This window comes from Crassostrea angulata, chromosome 7 (assembly GCF_025612915.1).
Source record: "Crassostrea angulata isolate pt1a10 chromosome 7, ASM2561291v2, whole genome shotgun sequence".
Taxonomy (NCBI): Eukaryota; Metazoa; Mollusca; class Bivalvia; order Ostreida; family Ostreidae; genus Magallana; species Magallana angulata.
The window spans coordinates 18,045,978-18,064,673 of NC_069117.1; the positions used below are offsets into that span (position 1 = coordinate 18,045,978).

At 31.9% G+C, this 18,696-nt stretch overlaps 1 protein-coding gene across 13 annotated transcripts in view; it reads right to left on the bottom strand.

The window, feature by feature from the left end:
• The window catches only part of LOC128155598 (potassium channel subfamily T member 2-like), a 62,285-nt gene that overhangs the window by 22,718 nt on the left and 20,871 nt on the right, over positions 1-18,696 (bottom strand). For all 13 annotated transcript variants that reach the window (XM_052817386.1, XM_052817396.1, XM_052817391.1 and 10 more), the window contains 9 exons: positions 15,798-15,877; positions 12,233-12,326; positions 11,549-11,638; positions 4,041-4,149; positions 3,653-3,727; positions 3,399-3,482; positions 2,493-2,587; positions 1,422-1,605; positions 660-824 (listed from right to left, as the gene is read on the bottom strand). In XM_052817386.1, the coding sequence (XP_052673346.1) occupies positions 660-824; positions 1,422-1,605; positions 2,493-2,587; positions 3,399-3,482; positions 3,653-3,727; positions 4,041-4,149; positions 11,549-11,638; positions 12,233-12,326; positions 15,798-15,877 (976 nt within the window). The remainder of the gene's footprint in view (positions 1-659; positions 825-1,421; positions 1,606-2,492; positions 2,588-3,398; positions 3,483-3,652; positions 3,728-4,040; positions 4,150-11,548; positions 11,639-12,232; positions 12,327-15,797; positions 15,878-18,696) is intronic.

Consider the following 18,696-nt stretch of genomic DNA (forward strand, 5'->3'; position numbering starts at 1 on the left):
TTCAACACATTGTTCTAAAGTTAAACAACTCATTAAAATCTCAAATATCATATACCATTATAAGGTTATTTTTGCAATCACTTTCACATTGCATTTAGCAGATATTATGCTGGGTTTTGTTTGCTGTGAACAACTTTCTAAAGTGCAGAAAATGACAACCCCCAAAAAAATATATATACACAAGTTTTTGAACCCCATTTTTGCAAATTTTTTTAGCATATGCAAAAAAACTCCCAGAAATACTGTATATACAATTACATGTATTGGTAACATAATTTTATATGCTTAACAAATTATATAACTATACTATATGATGTTAAACTCTATGAACATCTTAATTTCAAAGCTTGTTAATGTACCAGGAAATTACTTTAGTCATTTAAGGATATTTAAAGACATAAGGCTACCGGGTAATTAAAATGCATAAACTTTTCCAACAAAGTTTATATCCATGTAAATTAAGTACCTGAGGTAGCTATCATATTTCCCTACCTTTATCTCTTATACTTCAATATTCTACTAATAATAAAAAAAAATCTGATGACATTTGCTTCTAAATAACATAAGATTGTACAGAAACAAGCCATCCATAAAATAATTCACTTGCCAGTTTCCTGCTACTAAAACATAATGATTGTAATAAAATCAAAGTCCCTCACCTGTAAAATGGCATGAGCATAAAATTCATTGAGGAAATCAAGCACTGTGTCTGACTGTAGGGTGGTGGTGCAAACAACCACGTGGCGCTCTGTCTGAGCTCGGTGGTGACTGTAAGCCCCACCCTGCCTCTGTCTCTCCAGCCAGGTGTACCCCAAGTGTTCAAGCTACAGCAAACAAAATAATATTTGTAGATAATGAAATAACACTGCATGCACTGGTTCTTGGATTTGTGAAATTAAGTTTACATGCATGGATACATGTACCGGTATATACCTTTTATTATCCCAAGATAAAGGTAGGAAAAATAATGAACAAGTTAGAGCAATTATTGTATTTATCATCTTAATTCTTGAAATCTGAAATCTTCTTACATATTCAACATAAATTCAGTCTAAGATAATGTAAAAAAAAAAATTAAATGTAAAGATAAAAGTGCAAATCAATTTAATGCTATCAGGAAATAAAAATCAGACAATGTTAGTAAGAAATAAAATCCAGCTGACATTAAGCTTGTTTTCCAGTTTCAATAGTTCAAACATGTACCAGTATGCATGCATTCTAGGATTTCATTTCTCTGTATCAAGTTTGCTGCATAACAATACAACTTAATTGTAAAATGTAAAGTATTTATAGTCAAAATTCCAAATAAATTCCATCTATCAGTATCCCCTCATTGCTTCTTTTAAAAATAAAACTATAGCTAGCAATCATGCAAATTGCAAGAGTTTTAAAAGAAAATCTTAAATGCAAATTTTTTTTACCTGTCTTGGGAACACAATAAGGGCAGCGAATATCATGGTAAGCATATAAAGCTGGCTGATCCAGATGTCCGGGTATATGTCACCATAACCGACGGTGGAGAAAGTGACCATGGAGAACCATAGGGACTCAAACAGGTCAAACTGTCGGTTACCCCCACGCTGGAGGTGCTGCACCCCACACATACTAACGGACGGACAAAATCAAAAATTATACTTTTGACTTATCAGAACCCCAGCACATACTAAGGGGCAAACACAAACACTATTATATTGTTTTATTACATACTTAGTAATAAATACAGGTTTTCTGCATATGTGATACAGATGACATCACAAAACTCGTATCAGCCTCTGGGGCTGAAACAGATTTTCAGCCCTAGGGCTGATACGGATCCATATCACACCCCTTCTTTCATTTCGGCATTTGTGCATGTTTACAAACAAAAATAAAACATTCATTGCAGTCGACATTTTTAAGTGAAGTTTAAAACTACAAATGCTAGCAAATGTTTTGGAGCAGTTAATTTGAAAACCTGGGGAAATTCTGATTCTGTAGCTACATGTTTGGTAAAGCAATAAGATCTCATATTTTTATTTGATACATGTACAGACTACTTTCAAATGATATTTAAAATCAATCTGTTCAAGTTGATGTTTTTTTTCAATTTTATTATAAAGTATGTATTAAATATAATAACAGATACCCTTTTTAAAATCACAAACATAGTGAAAATAAACCACCTTGTAAATTTCTGATGTACAGTATACCAAGCGGAAAACCCCCAATAAAAATTATAAAACCAGAATAAGTATTGTAGCTGAAATGAGTTCAGTTCAGTGGCTCATCACGACAGTTAAATGCAGTGAATAATTGTGATGTCTTTATAAATTAAAAAAAAAACAATTTTTAAAAAATGGTGGTTAATGCATTTATGGATTTAATTTTTTTTCTCTTTGTAATTGAATAAAGATAAATCAAAGAAGAAATTTAATTTGATCCTACAATGCCCTACTTATAAATGATTTGACTTTATTCATACAGATTGTCTTTAAAATAATAACAATCTTTACCTGGTAATGACCAAACAGACAATGGTAGCTATGAGGATCATGATTTGTTGAGACAAGGCAGACTGAGATTTCATCATTACTCGGTGTAAATCATTCTGTAAAACAGAGCCGTATAATGACACATCAATACAAGTATCTCAAATCATATTTTGTAGCAAGACAATTATATTCAAATTTGAGACGTCACTATTATTCGGTGTAAGTTGATCACTATACATAATAGAACAGAATAATAGAATATCATTATACATGGATCAAAGTACTGACACAATCGTATTTTGTAGCAAGACAATTTAATTAAAATCTGATCTACAAATATTCCCCAAGAGAAACTGCTATGCCTTACTGTAACAAATCAGTTTCTAGGTCTACTTTGCGTACCGATCTATTAGGAGCGGATCAAAGATCTAATTTTAATTAGATTAGATTTTCTTTAGATTAAAGTCTCAACAGTAGAGCTAATGACCTGTTGGAGAAACACTAAAGCTTCCTATACAGGATTATTTTCTTTAGAGGCATCAATCAGATTCAAAGATAACAATCAAAAGAATTACAATTATGCATTTCAATTTTGTATTGACAACAAATAAAATGACACAACATGATAATAGAGAAAAAAATTATATACCGTACAGTGCCTTTTTATCACACCTGTGTGTAACTTAGATATTAATCTTTGTTGTATATTTTCTTAATTTTTTTAAACCAAACCTTTCCTGACACTCTAATTTGATTTGTTAATCAAGAAAATTGGTACTGTACTTAAATCATTAGCAGTCCCATTTCTTATCTTCCAGGTATCTAATTTGAGAATATTGACTACTGAATCCAAGGGCTTCAGGGCTAATTCCTAGCCTAATGAGAGAGAGCTAGGAATCAATACATTTTTGTCATTATTCTACTTACAAACATATCTTCCAACGCTTGCTTGGCTAGCCATATGTTGAAAAATACAGGAATAAAGAGCTGTCGGAGGGGAGGCCAGAATATCTGCAACACAGAAAGACATGCTTTGATCATCTTTCTATATAGCAGTGCATCTATCAGCTCGTTATATGCTTCAGCGCTGCTTGTTCTCATTCCTTCCAGACATCAAGGTTTTGAAAAAAGATGAAAATAAATGAACACATGAATTTTCTGTATTAGTTTCTGATACTTACAGTTACAACAAAAGGAACAGTGTTGACAAGCTCCAACAGGAATTCCACAGACAGAATCTGCTGTAAAATGTTTCCCTGCAGAAAAAAAATATTGCGTTACTTTAATTATATAACTTGACCTTAACACAGTTTGCTGGAAAAAATACCAGTACACATATTTTCTTCTTTAATAGATGAAATTTTGCATAATATCATATGGAAAATATATGACAGAGTCAGCTTAAGAATATCGTAATTAAATATACATTTATGATTACTAATTAAGTTATTAAATAACATAATGTTAGCTAGGAAATATCAACTTTCCTAATTTCCTTGATCACGGTTTAATAGTGGAAATGTCAAAGATATATCTGCTTGAACTGCATGCATGATGACCAATAATTACCTTATAACTAAGGTACTGTATGAGAACAGTCTCCATTAGACTTATAATGGCTACTGTGACTTGAGCAATCCAGAGACCAAAGGATCTGTTGACCCAGATAATGTTCTCCCTGCAACATCAACAATATCATATTTATTAATAATAGAGGTACAGGTACATAAACTATTTACACCGAAATATTTATTTTTCAAATTAATATTTTCATACTACATGTACTGGTAAATGTATGAATATAGTTATATATATACCAACAAGTTAAAGGTCACATGGGAAAAGTACATGTAAAAATCAATTTAGAATCGAATTATAAACCTTCAAAGAAAAAATACTTTTACTGTTGAATGTGCAATAAAGATAACTAAAGGCATTTTTTGAAATATTTAAAAGTTTTGTTCCTTCTCCAAACTTGCAGCTAGGTGTTTAAGGAGGCTGGGTGGACAACAAAAAAAAAAAATTAATGTAACAATCAGATCTGTATAAATCATATCTTTTTTCTTTTTTAGAAAACTTCCATCTATTTTAGCTTTAAAATTTATTTATATCTTTTCCTACATTTTTATACAGAGCTTTTCTTATAAAGAGATGAATATTTTTTTAAAATGGCCATGGCCATCTAGTACAAACAAAAACTCTTTATAACTTTTAGTCTGTGCACCAGTCAGACTGCACATCTGAAGCGTGGACTCATCAGCGACTAAATTCTAATAGATACAAATCTTAATATTGTCGCTGATCATGTGGCGATGCTTGCGCAATTACAATGCTTTACACAAGCTGCTATATAAAATCTATTTCCTGGTATCTCATAGCTGCGCTTCACATGACAATGTCAATATCAGAGAAAAACTCATTGATTATGTTTGATATATATTAGCAATTACCACCATAACTGAATCAAATGGAATGCAGCTATGTATTGGATATATTTCAAAAAAGTTTCGTACTCTTTGAATGTTTTTTTTATACCAAAATGATGGACAAATACTCCCTTAGGGAAGGGAATTTGTGTACTTCATTCCACACTCTACATATATACTTAACAGGTCTATGTTTGCTACATTGACACAAGGGTAAACTAAGCGATGCATTTTCAAACAATAGGAAAAGGTTTTCCACATAACAATATCAATTATAAGCAGTGTATCCCTAATTAGTTGACACTGTTATTGTGTTAGACATTCTCCAATGCCCTCTCTTGAAGTGACATTGTGCAAGTAAAATTGCAAATGAATGCTCAGAGGGTTCAGGAAATATCAGATTGCATGTCTGTCACATAAAAGATTCAAAGAGCTCTAGTTGCTTGACAACTGCATAATTTTCTTTCAATATCTATGAAAATGTCACAGGAATTCAACATGGACATTATGGATATTGGACATGGGTTTTATTTTGAAAAAGTACTGGGAAAAATCCCCACAGGGATGTCATAAATTTGTAACAATCAGAATATTGATTATCATAATTGTGAATATTGGGTACTCTTAAAAACATCTCATATGGCTGTTGCTATCCATTACATGGTACTTTAATTATCTTATTATGTTTTTCCAAATCATAACCAGTAACCAATAAATAAAATTCGATACTACGGTATCTATGAATCATACAAGAAATTTTATGCGATGAGCACAATAAAATGTCATATTCACGGATACATGCATGTGATGAAGTTGAATTCAGTTTATTTCAGTTTTGTATTTTGTTTGTGTAAATAGTTGTAATTTTGGACCAAGTTGTGTTCCATATTTGTCAATCGAGAGTGTTCGGTATTAGGGCTATTTTTAGTATAACCTGTTTGGTCAGTTAGAGTTGTGGCTGCTTGTCAAGTGTGCGGCCACGTTGGTGAATTCGTCCTCCAGTTTGTTAATTTTGGCGAATTCCAGAAGTTAGTCTGGTTGACTGGTAGCCATAAATTACTGTGAATCTGTTTGGGCATTTGCTTTTCTCCAGCCGGTAAGTTTTTTGTCAGTTTCATGGTATACTTACAGGGTGTGGTCTTTGTTATTTTCGTTGTAAAAATGAATATGTCTATAGGTTTATTGTTTCAGTGCAGGAATATTTATACTGTTTGAGCCGGTGTGTCAATGGCAAAACGTCACTTATAGGCTTAGCGTAGCATTTGTGGGGCAGGACTTGGACTGAGAACAATTAACGGAGCAGCGCGTGACGCAAGTGGGACGCACAGGAGCTCGTGTTCGAACGTTTATGGTTAGGAGGCCCTATGTGGATAGTTTTCCAGTGAGAGACCTTCGAGTCCGGGACTGGAGACGGAACGTTTTGTTTATGTGTTTTGCGTGCTATGGAGGCCCAGTGGTGACTATTTTAAGGTGGCTGTTGCAATTATTTGAAGCCAAACTTTCAATTCTATTTTATGATTAAATGATTTATCAGTTTACCTAGTGATAAAAATTGATTGTTCAATTACAGATAACATTCCAATTTACTTTTTCTGTGAAATTACATATAACAGTATTGGTAATTTTGATTTGTTGGTTCATTCCTTCAAATACTGTTATAGCTATATTTAGCCAGTGTTTAAAGCATATATTTGTTTCATATAGATACTGACAATTGAATGTGTTAAAAATTAATTCACTGTTGTTTCATTGTCAGTGTTGATTGATTAACTTTTTAAAGTTATATTTTCTTTCTCAGTGAGAGAGTGAGGGTGTGTGTTTGTGAGTGTGAGTCTCTTCATATTCTATTATTTTAATTTGTTTTGTTGATAAATAAATTCATTTTGTTTTGTTAATTTTACTGTTTGTCGTTTTCGCTATCACCCTCACAAAATCCAAAAAGAACTTCATTACAATGCACATGTAAATAAATTTAAAATACCTGTTAAATTCTAAAAAAAAAAATCTTAATATGTCATAGGAAGAGAAAAGTTTGTGGCTGCATGGACCAGGAATCAAACTATTGATTCTGGTCAGGTGGTCTACCCTTGTATTGTATCCATGCAGGCCAAAACCAATATGCTATTATTGATAATAAATTTGATCAGAATCACAGCTTGACTAATTAAGGCATGTACAGCTTCAAAATTTGAAAAGCTGCAAAATGTGGATTTTGGTTAATCAGCATTATTAATGGGGAATTTTGTAATCCATGTAACTCTGGTACCAGAGTGAAACTGTGAAGATGTGATAGTACAGTGTACCTGTGTATGATTCATTTAATCCTACAGATACCTAGTTTAATTGTGCCCAATAAGCAGTATGTTGGTTTAAGTCACGTTTCTTTATTACAACCACAATAGAGATTTTCATTGTGAAGCTACAAAACTCGTAATTATTATACATGTATTGATCTAACATCGTGCAGACACATTATTGTATAAAAGCTGCTATACTATTACAGAGCTGTTCTATATGTTATAAACATAATTTTCCATGGATCTGACTTTGTAACTATAAGATCATATGAAAGTCTATGTTGATATATTTGTTTTAACTGCAAATCTCATCAGTGGCTATTGTGTAAAATAAAGCTTTCATAGGTGGAAAATAATACAATATTTAAAGTCCTTACTTGCTGGTGTTTTACCAACAGTAAATAAAAAAAATCAATGTAATATGTTAATTAAACCTAAAAACAAGATGCGGTTTCTAAAACAATTCCTATAGCTGGCATATACTGTTAATTACAAAAATATTATGGTAACTTTTATAATGATGTATGTTACTGGCTGTGTGTTCACTTAATAACAAAAATTAAATCTAAACCAGACAGATGGATATGCAAACACAATATTCAGAACCCCAAAATCTTTGATAATAACCCTGACCTTTACTCTGCATTTGACAAGAGGATTTATGGCAAAGATCTTTCTTTTGCTTTGAAAGAATTGTTTTGATCAAAAGTTTGCACCATGGACAGCAGTTAGAGTTGTAAATATAAAGACATATAATGCAATACGAGAGCCCCTCTCCCCGCCTTTCATATTCCTGTTTAAGTTGAGGGGGCTGGTCAACAAATTAACCATCACATCTAAAATACCAAATATGATTTGTTTAGCTATTAACTGTTATTAAGCAAAAAAAAAAATCCATATAATTTGTCATTAAAATTTAGGTGTTTTAATATTTCTATATTCTTCTAAAGGAGATCAATACAGTTTAAAAATGGCCATGACCATCGAGTCCTCTTAAGCTTCAAAAGATATTGATTGTCCAGCAAAATATTTATTTAGTAATAAGATATTGTAAAAAAAAATATTGTATGGCATAAACATAACTCCATAAAATAAAATCCATGAAAGTTGGTAGTACAGGAGAGACAGACTGAGAAAAACATCAGACATACGAAAACTGTGCAGCTCATAATGTGTCTTATACAGAAACAAAGTACATTCAGAGAATCAGCAGTATTATATAATATATTTTGAAATTATATTAAAGTTTAAAACTCTTTTATTTGCCTTAAGCTTTTCATTATCATTTAAGAGTAAGTCTTATCAATATATAAGGTGACTTCCCCATCATCAGTAATCACTAATAAATTTCACCTAGTGATCAAATGATAGAAAATCATCTGATCCCCCAGATTGTCCAGTCTATAGATTTTTCCTGAATTTTGTCTGAAAATGAGCAATTCATCCATTAAATACAGTATGTATCTCTAGAGAGTCATCAATTTTGTAATTAAAATATTGATAAGAATTGTAAAGACATCAATCACGTCATAGACCCTGACATTATGTAGCTTATACATCAAAGAAACAACAATTATCAAAAATAAGTTTCTGGTGAAACACAACATGAAATAAAACAAGAGGCCCAGGGGCCACATCGCTCACCTGAGCAACAATTGCCTTAATTCTGATCAAAGAAGCATTACAGTATCAAAATATCTACTGAGTACAGTAGATCTTGCTAAAATAAATTGAAAAACTGCCAATTTTTATCCACCTCTTATTTTTTGGTAAATACTAAGCCCCTTTTGTTGTTGTACCTGTGAGCAGATTTTTCTGTATTCCTATATACCCCCCCCCCCCCATTTCGTGGCCCCCCCTTTTCTCTAGGGAATCATGGTTTCATCAAATTTAAATCTGCATAACCTGTGCTTTCGCACTAAGTACTGAGTTTTTGACTGAAAACTTTCCCAGAATATTTTTAAAGATTTTCTCTATATATTCCTATGTAAAAATTCAAACCACCATCATGGTCCCGCTCTACCACTAGGAACTGTGATTTTGCAAACTTGAATTTACACTACCTGAGGATGCCTCTACACAAGTTTAGGCTTTTCTGGCCAAATAGTCTTTAAAAAGAAGATTTTTAAAGATTTTCTCTATATATTCCTAAGTAAAACTTGATCCCCCATTGTGGCCCTACCCTACCTCTGGACTATTATTTAAACAAACTTGAATCTATACGATCTGGGGATGATTTCACTCAAATTTGGGCTTTCCTGGCCTAATAGTTTTGAGAAGAAGACTTTTAAAGATTTTCTCTACATATAAAATGTATCCCCCATTGTGGCCCCACCCTACCCGGGGGGTGGGGGGGGTGGGGGGGGGGGGGGGGTAGCAAGACTTTTAGGCCCCAAGATGTTTAGGCCCTTCTTTGATAAGATGCTTAGGCCCCAAGATATTAAGATGTTTAGGCACCAGCCTACATTTTTCTAAGTTCATTATAATTTTCATTTTATTTTTTAAATGAATAGTGGTTTAGGCACCAGCATACATTTGTCTAAGTTAATAATAATTTACATTTTATTATTTAGATTCCCCCCGGGGACCATGATTTGAACAAACTTGAATCTACATTATCTGAGGATGGTTACACACCCCAATTTGAGCTTTCTTGGCCTAATAGTTTTTAAAAGAAATTTTTTAAAAGATTTTCTCTATAAATTCCTATATAAAAATTTATCCCACAATTGTGGCCCCACCCTACCCCCGGGGACCATGATTTGAACAAACTTGAATCTACACAATCTGAGGATGCTTCCACTCAAATTTGAGCTTTCTTGGCCTAATAGTTTTGGAGAAGAAGATTTTCAAAGATTTTCTCTATATATTCCTATGTAAAACTTGATCCCCCAATTGTGGCCCCACCCTACCCCCGGGGACCATGATTTGAACAAACTTGAATTTACACTTCCTGAGGATGCTTCCATTTTAATTTGAGCTTTTCTGGCCTAATAGTTTTTGAGAAGAAATTTTTAAAGATTTTCTCTATATTAATTCCTATGTAAAACTTGATCCCCCTGTTGTGGCCCCACCCTACCCCCGGGGACCATGATTTAAACAAACTTGAATCTACACTACCTGAGGATGCTCCCATTTTAATTTGAGCTTTTCTGGCCTGATAGTTTTTGAGAAAACGTGGCACTTCATTTGAACAAACTTGAATCCCCTTCACCTAGTGGTGCTTTGTGCCAAATTTGGTTGAAATCTGCCCAGTGGTTCTTGAGAAGAAGATGAAAATGTGAAACGTTTACAACAACAGACGACAACAACGACGACGACAACGACAGACAATGGACAAACTGTGATCAGAAAAGCTCACTTGAGCCTTTGGCTCAGGTGAGCTAAAAAGAACGAAAAATCCAATTTCAAATCTAATTTGCTCTGTCAAGAAAACAAGACATTAAAGTATTGACTTTCTCTGGTTGAGGTATCCTAGCAGCAAGTATAAGGCTTAGATTAGATGTTAGCAAGATCTTAAGTGTTATATCCGTCACTTTGATGATGGAAGTGACAATTCTGTAGAACTTAATCCCTACAGAATATTTTTTGCAGTAAAATAATCTAATAGAGGCACTGTAGTTCTTGATGTAAAATAAGAAACTTTAAAAGCTTACAGGCATGGACAGAATTTCATACAGCTTTTCGGTTTTATTTCATCAATTTTTTTAAGGAGAAGATTGCATGTGTATACTGTAAATTATCTATATTACACGAGTACTTAATTCAGTGATCTGTCGGTTTCAGATCAAATCGCGAGAATATGAAATCGTGAACACGGAATTTCCATCCTTATTTCTTATAGTTTTGAACTCTTAGAAAATAATAGCGAGGTTTTAAAATCTGCAAAGGGTGCTTCTCGCGATTTTACGCAGATATTACCCATAATTCCTCAAGGTTAATTAGGAATCTACAGTAATAGGATTTTAAACAGTAACTTCTTTACTCACCACTAGTACAATTTTAAAATTGCTGATGTGAATATTTTTGTGTCTTTGCAATATAAATTTGTTTCTTTAAGACTTAATTATCAACTTGAGGTGATGGCTGATCTTTAAGCACTGTGAATATTTGTATTAAACCTTTCTGACATATATTTAGTATAAATAACTCTATCCAACCTAAGAGCAGAATATTTGTATGGCATGCATGTATTCTACTTAATTAGCTTAATATTATTAGTCAAAAATGTCACCTATTTTTTTCTCATTACAGATGACACTTTTCTAGAATGCATTGGAACTTTAAAAAAAATAAATCTTCTTATCTAGTATAAAATTATTCAAAACTATTTATGAAACATTTATCAACTTACCATTTGATGACCTTGTTTTCTTTGAAAACATCTGGGTCAAGGGTCACGTGACAAGATGATGTGTTTTGAGCTTGAATCTGCTGCTCTGAACTATAAAAAAGACTTACATTTCACAACATAAAAATAAATATCATAATTAAATAACAAATTTTTTGTCAATAAATTGAATACTGATTCTTAAAACACTAATGAGGTACCATATTATGGCAATTTTATTCAGACAGACTGATAGTATGCATTTATAGTCATCTATATTCTATATATAACTACACACATCATAGCCTGTTGGAATCAAACCTAATTTATAAATTAGTTGCACATGAGAGAGAGAGAGAGAGAGAGAGAGAGAGAGAGAGAGAGAGAGAGAGAGAGAGAGAGAGAATTGGTTTAATACTAACATACTGATTGAGAGAGAAAGAGAAATATATATTACAACTGTACTCATATAATGCATCTAGACCAAAAAAGTGCAATTTCATTAATAATTTAAAAACATGACATAATAATTACTTGCATAAAAGTACTTAATTAGCTTGATATATCATGCAACTTCTGTTCCAGTAATTCATATATTACATTTTAAAATGACAGTTGTTGTGGACACATATCTGCAAAAAAATTTCTGAAAGATAAGCAAATCATCTGAAATATTGCATCGTAAAAAAAAAATACCTGTACACTCACCATTCTGAAGGGACAGAGTCTGACATGACCCTCACTATGTACAGGATGCATGTTAACAGCTTAATGGCAAAGTTAAATATACGTATCCTCAGACCTACAATTCATAAGGTCATATCCATGTTATCAATAATTTATATGTATATATATATATATATATATATATAGTTAAATCCAAAATATATCGCAGTGTCCGGTTTTATATATAGAAAATTTGAAAAACGAAAGACAACACAGAGTAAAACGTTAGCGCTTTCATTCAATCTTCAGACGTTTACGTTACTTGGTGACATCTACAATACAATGACGTCATAGTTAGTCATAGTCTACTACGTTAACTTTAACTATGACGTCATTGTATTGTAGACGTCACCAAGTAACGTAATTGTTATTTTAAAAACGTCTGAAGATTGAATGAAAGCGCTAACGTTTTACTCTGTGTTGTCTTTCGTTTTTCAAATTTTCTATATATATATATAGTATATATGTATATATAGTCAGATAAAGTTTAAATATGACAATGAGTTTAACCAAGTTTTTACAAAACTGTAAACTAATAAAATGAACAGAATGACTTGAAATTTGACAACTGTAATAGGAAATTCAAAACATTTCAGTTTTATAATCAAATTTACACAGTAAAAGCTATTGTTCCAAATTTTCAGTGCAAGAATTTAAATATCAGCCATTCTCCAGAAATGGTTCCAAATATGGGATTGCTTACAGTGAAAAATGAACTTTTGATATTCGTGTTTTAATTGTAATAATATTGAAGTACAACTCTTCGCCGATATAATTATGAAATTTGACTCACCAAAATTTCTTCGTTCATGAAATATTTGATTTTGAAGACCATATTAAAAACCCTGTTACGGAAGTCAGAAGTGAATTAATGCAACTAATCCTCGGCCTGTACAATAACAGTAAACATCACTAGCCACTTTGTTTGATATCATATTGAATACAAATGACATATTTGACAGAATCATGAAGAATTTAAATTTAAGGGGAACATATTTTCAAAAATATCTTTATTTTAAGAAAATCTTTATTTTCAACAATAAAAAAGAAAAAAATGCATCATCTTTCATTCAAATTCAAATGTAAATTAGGAACAATTTCATATGTTCAATGATTTTCATTAAAATATTGAAACAACAGAACATTTATATAGAGATGTTGAGAAATTGTACATCACAAATTGATGTCAGAGGGATTTTTAAAGATAATGGCCCAAAGTTACAGAAGTTAGCAAATGACCTTTTTCATGGAGAAATTTTTTCCAATACATTTTACAACCAAATATTAGAGAATAAAAATCAAATACAGGTTATTCATTGTAGAAAATACATTTTTAACTTAATAAGCACGCTTTTTAAAAAATTTCTTTCCTTTAATTAGTATGTAATCAACATTACATAGATTTAAAAATGTTGACATGAAATATCTGTCTAAAATAGTGAAATACCTAATTGTATTAAAATTGCATGCTCTGATGGATGTACCAAACACAATTATGAAATATACCGGTAAAAAGTCAAACATATAAATCAATTGTCTTTTTATATTTGATAAAAAGCTTGGATGGTTCGTTACGGATGTCAGAGATTATCATTTCACAAATATCTACTCCTATGATGTTTTAAATAGTCATGAAATTTATTGGTTAATAATCTTCCTAAACTTCCTTTTTTATGTGGAGGAACTGGGGTCTTATCCCCATTAAAATATGGGTTGACTGAATCCACATCTCACCTTTTTCGGATTTTCACTTATGTTTCTCCATGTTTGCCGGCTTTGCATTAATGTATATACGCATATAATGTATTAATGCATATATATACATATGTATATGTATTGTTACTAATAAGTTAACTAAATAAGGTCTGTTTTTCGCAAGTATATATAAACTGTTACTAGTTTAAGTTTCGGGTATTAGTTCTTAAAAAAACTGACATCTGTAACTAATCATGTTTAGAAAAAAAAATCATGAACAGAGTATTTATCAAATATTCTGATCTGGGAATAATACCATTTCGATATAAACATGCATGCATGTTAATACAACCTTGAAAAGCCAAATATAGAAAACAATTAGCTTGATGCACTATATTTCAATAGAGTAAACTTTAAATAGCATATTATGCTAATATTACATGAAAAATGACCACTTTGTTGATTTTAAAACATAAGAATAGATTATCCGTCGTGGAAAATATACATAAGAAGCACTGGAATGAACAGATGCCAAATCTGTTTTTTCCCCTGATATCCGTAACGCTGCAGCAAATATTTAAAAAATATTGTCATATGATAAATTGTCTTAGGTGAATTAGTTTTAATCTGCATCTGATATATCTCTTGCAAATAAAAATAAACTAAAACAGATAAATCCACACATAATAATTCATATTTTTTAGATAGTTTAGCACACTCTCATCATGTTTTTCTCAAAAATGCACTTTGTATCAAAATATTAATTGCTTCAGTTAAGAATATCAATTTAAAGTTCCTTTACTTTCTAAACTCATGTTCTGTTTTGCTGAACAATCCAAATTATTATCGATGGAAAACCGAGCCATATATCACTGATTGAAAATACTGTTACGGATGTCATACGTTACGCCGGTCAGGGGTTTTAGTAAATTTTCCTCTCACTGTACCATGCTATTACATTATTTTTCTACAGATGATGATAGATAGCTTTGGAACACTGTGTTCTCCAAAGGCTTCATGAATAAGTTTTTCAAATGCCATGAATTTAGTTGAAAATGGCGTTACGGAAGTCAGGCTTTGAAATGCGTCAAACTCAATTTTCAATTTTATAATCGATGATTAAAAAAACACATAGATTTTCGACTGTAAATTGTATATATTTTTCTTTTGATATGCCTATGACATTCAATTACTATAATATCAATAGATATTGTTTTGAATATCATCGCTTACTTTTAAGTCAAACACGTGTTACGGAAATCAGGACTGTTTCAGCGACAATATATAAATCGGGGGGAAAAAAGAAAGAAAAGATTGTTATCAACAGGTGTTTACTAACAAAACATGCTATGTGATGCTGAAATAAAAAATGAGTTTTAATTGTCTCTTTCATCACCGTAATGCTATTTAGTATTGTAGTAAAATTGAAATATTCACGTGCAACATGCTGAAAAATACACAAACTGATTTTTTATTGAAATAATTTGACATTATTTGACACTTCAAATGCATATTGTTTGGTATCAAAATTTGTAATTTTTACTGTAGATATCTCCTGAGAAAAGTATCAGCCAAATACATTAAACGGCAAATAATAATTTTGTGATGAATGCTGGCTACAACATTATATCATAATTGGAACCATTTCTGGAGAATGGCTGTATATGTTTTGTAAAACGATGTCAAAGCCTATGTAGCAGTCAGACTATGTATAATTTATTAATTATGTATCAGAGATAGAGCTGACATATTGACGAGGATTATTAATTAATCCAGTGCCAGGTTACCAAGGCATTAGATTATCAGAGTGTTGGAGTACACAGGTTCAACTGTAATGGAACAATCCTCTTACTTGATCTCTGGTTTTTGATGAAGTAAAGCTGTAGTCTCTCTTTCAGAGATTTCTCATTTGTGAAAAACTCAACTCTCACTCTGAAAAATGAAAAAAAAAAATAACACAGTGACTCAAGAAAAATACATGCAGTCTCAGTTTGAAATATTTCTATTTTGGACATCATGTCATATACTGGATATTATGTCATTTTCAAACAATTGATTGATAAGTTATAGAGCTGGTCTATACTAACTACTGGTATCAAAAACTAGCATTTTGTTAATAGATGGCGTGCGCCATACCTCACTATACCAGTCATGCAACCAAAATAACATCTGAGCAATCGAAATATGAAGCCTTCTATTTCAACAAATTGATGTTCCTGCATAGGTAATTACTTTGCAAATATTTGCATCTGAAAAGCACAATTATTCAATAGAGAGGCTTCATAGTTTGCAAATATGCCACTGGACAATTGAAGCATTGTTCTCGAGAGCTGATTTTACTCTGCTCACAGGATATATTTGTAAATTGATAGATCAAATTATCGTATGATTTTCAAGCAGAATTGCAGAAATCTTATCATTGAAAGTCAGATTTCTCTTCAATCTAGAACAAAAATGATTAAATTAATAAACAGAGGTGTTTCATTGTGCATTAGGTTTTTAAGGTCTTCCGTTTCCAACGGAAGACCTTATTGTTTTCGTTCGGTTTCTTTTTCCCTATTATTATTATTATTATTTTTCTTTTTTTTTCTTACAAATTTTGTGCACGCGATTTCTCAGAAACGACTCGACCGATTTTCATGAAACTTTTAGATATAATAGATAGTGATCGGAACCTTATAGGTTTTTTATTATATTGATGACGTCACTTCCGTTTTCGAGATATTGACGTTTTAGCGATTTTTAGAGGGGTGGCTTGTTCCTCTAACTTCTCCGAAACTATAAAAGATATTGAGTTCAAACTTTCAGGGATAGTAGACAAAAGAGTGTAGATTTGCAATTTTATATTCATTTTGATCTGGATTGAAAGGCGCCGAAGCTCGCCTGGACCCGAAAATTTAGTTTTAATTAAATGTCGTATTTTTTCTGGTTTTCTTTGTTTATCTCTTTTCTGAAAAATATTTTGTTAAGACATGTAATGTAAAAAAGGTTTATATTTACAGGACCTTTCATTTGATATCAAGAAAAAGGGGCTGGCCCCTCCAATTAAGGGACCAAATGGCTCTAAAGTCTTTTATCTGTAGCCCTTTACTGAGAGATATTTTGTGAAAGGTTATAGAAACAAATGTGTTTATCTCACAGTTATGTATCTAAGTAATGTAATGATTTTATCATGTGTTACGTGATGAAGGGTTTTTAGGGGCCAAAAGTCCAAAATTTCGATCACCCATATCTCCGAAAGGAAAAATATTTTGAAAGGCGGTACAGAAGAAAAGTTGTTCAAAAACATGTTCTCAACAAAATGCAACCTTTAAAATTTCGTTAAACGGCCCCTATAAGGAGATTAGGGATCGGCCCCTAAAACCTTCATTCTCATATATCTCTAGAATGGTAACAAATTTCTAAAACTTGTTGAACAAAATTTGTTTAGAATTAAATAGCCTTTCATTTGAAATCAAGAAAAAGGGGCTGGCCCCTCCAATTAGGGGACCAAAGGGCTCTAAAGTCTTTAATCTGTAGCCCTTTACTGAGAGATATTATGTGAAAGGTTATAGAAACAAATGTGTTTATCTCACAGTTATGTATCCAAGTAATGTAATGATTTTATCATGTGTTATGTAATTAGGGGTTTTTAGGGGCCGAAAGTCTAAACTTTTGATCACCCATATCTCCGAAAGGAAAAATATTTTGTAGGTTAGCACCGGAAAAAAGTTGTTTAAAATGATGTTCTTAACGATATGCAACCTTCAAAATTTCGTTAAACAGCCCCTTTAAGGAGATAAGGGATCGGCCCCTAAAACCTTCTTTCTCATATATCTCTAGAACGGTAACGAATTTCTAAACACTTGTTGAACAAAATTTGTTTAGAATTAAATGGCCTTTCATTTGATATTACGAAAAAGGGGCTGGCCCCTTAAATTAGGGGATCAAAGGGCTCTAAAGTCTTTTATCTATAGCCCTTTAATAAGAGCCATTTTGTGAATGGTTATTAAAGCTAGATTATGTATAATACGTTTATATATCCTAACAATATAATGATTTCCTCTTGTGTTACCCAATAAGGGTTTTTAGGGGCCAGAGGTAAACAAGATTAATTTTTTTCATCTTAATTGGAAGAAATGCAAGTATTTAAAAGAGCAATGTATGAGAACTAATAAAAAGCGATACAATAAAGCATTAGTACTTCACTCCTTTTTCCATATCATGTTTTGTTGTCAAAAATCAAAGTCGATGATGTCATATTTCCATCTAAAAATCAGACGGAAGACCTCCTCGTTGCTCGCAACGAGATCGTGTCTAGTATTGTTCACTGTTCAATGGAAGAAGCAAACTTTTTGTATCTACCCCAATGTAGACATGTACTAAAATGTTTTCACTGTAATGGTTGCCTACCTGTGCAAATAAAATTCATTTTTAAAAATGCATTTGAATGTAAGAATTAAGGTGGAATAACACATCATCACAAAATGGCTGACCACTGATCAAAACAACATTTCGTTTTTTGAAAAGGATTTTATGCACTGACATATGTAACTTACTCCATAACTGAGTGGATAAAGTGTCAGACTTGTGAACCGTGCTTCCCGAGTTAAAATCCCACAGGGGCTTTTGTTGTTACTTACTGGAATAATTATTTTAGATATTCACTTTTTATCCCCAAACTGCAAATTTTTCGCTTATTTGACATTTGTACAGTTTATTTATCATTATATCTTTCATTTTCAAAAAATTTCCTGTTAATTTGAGTGACT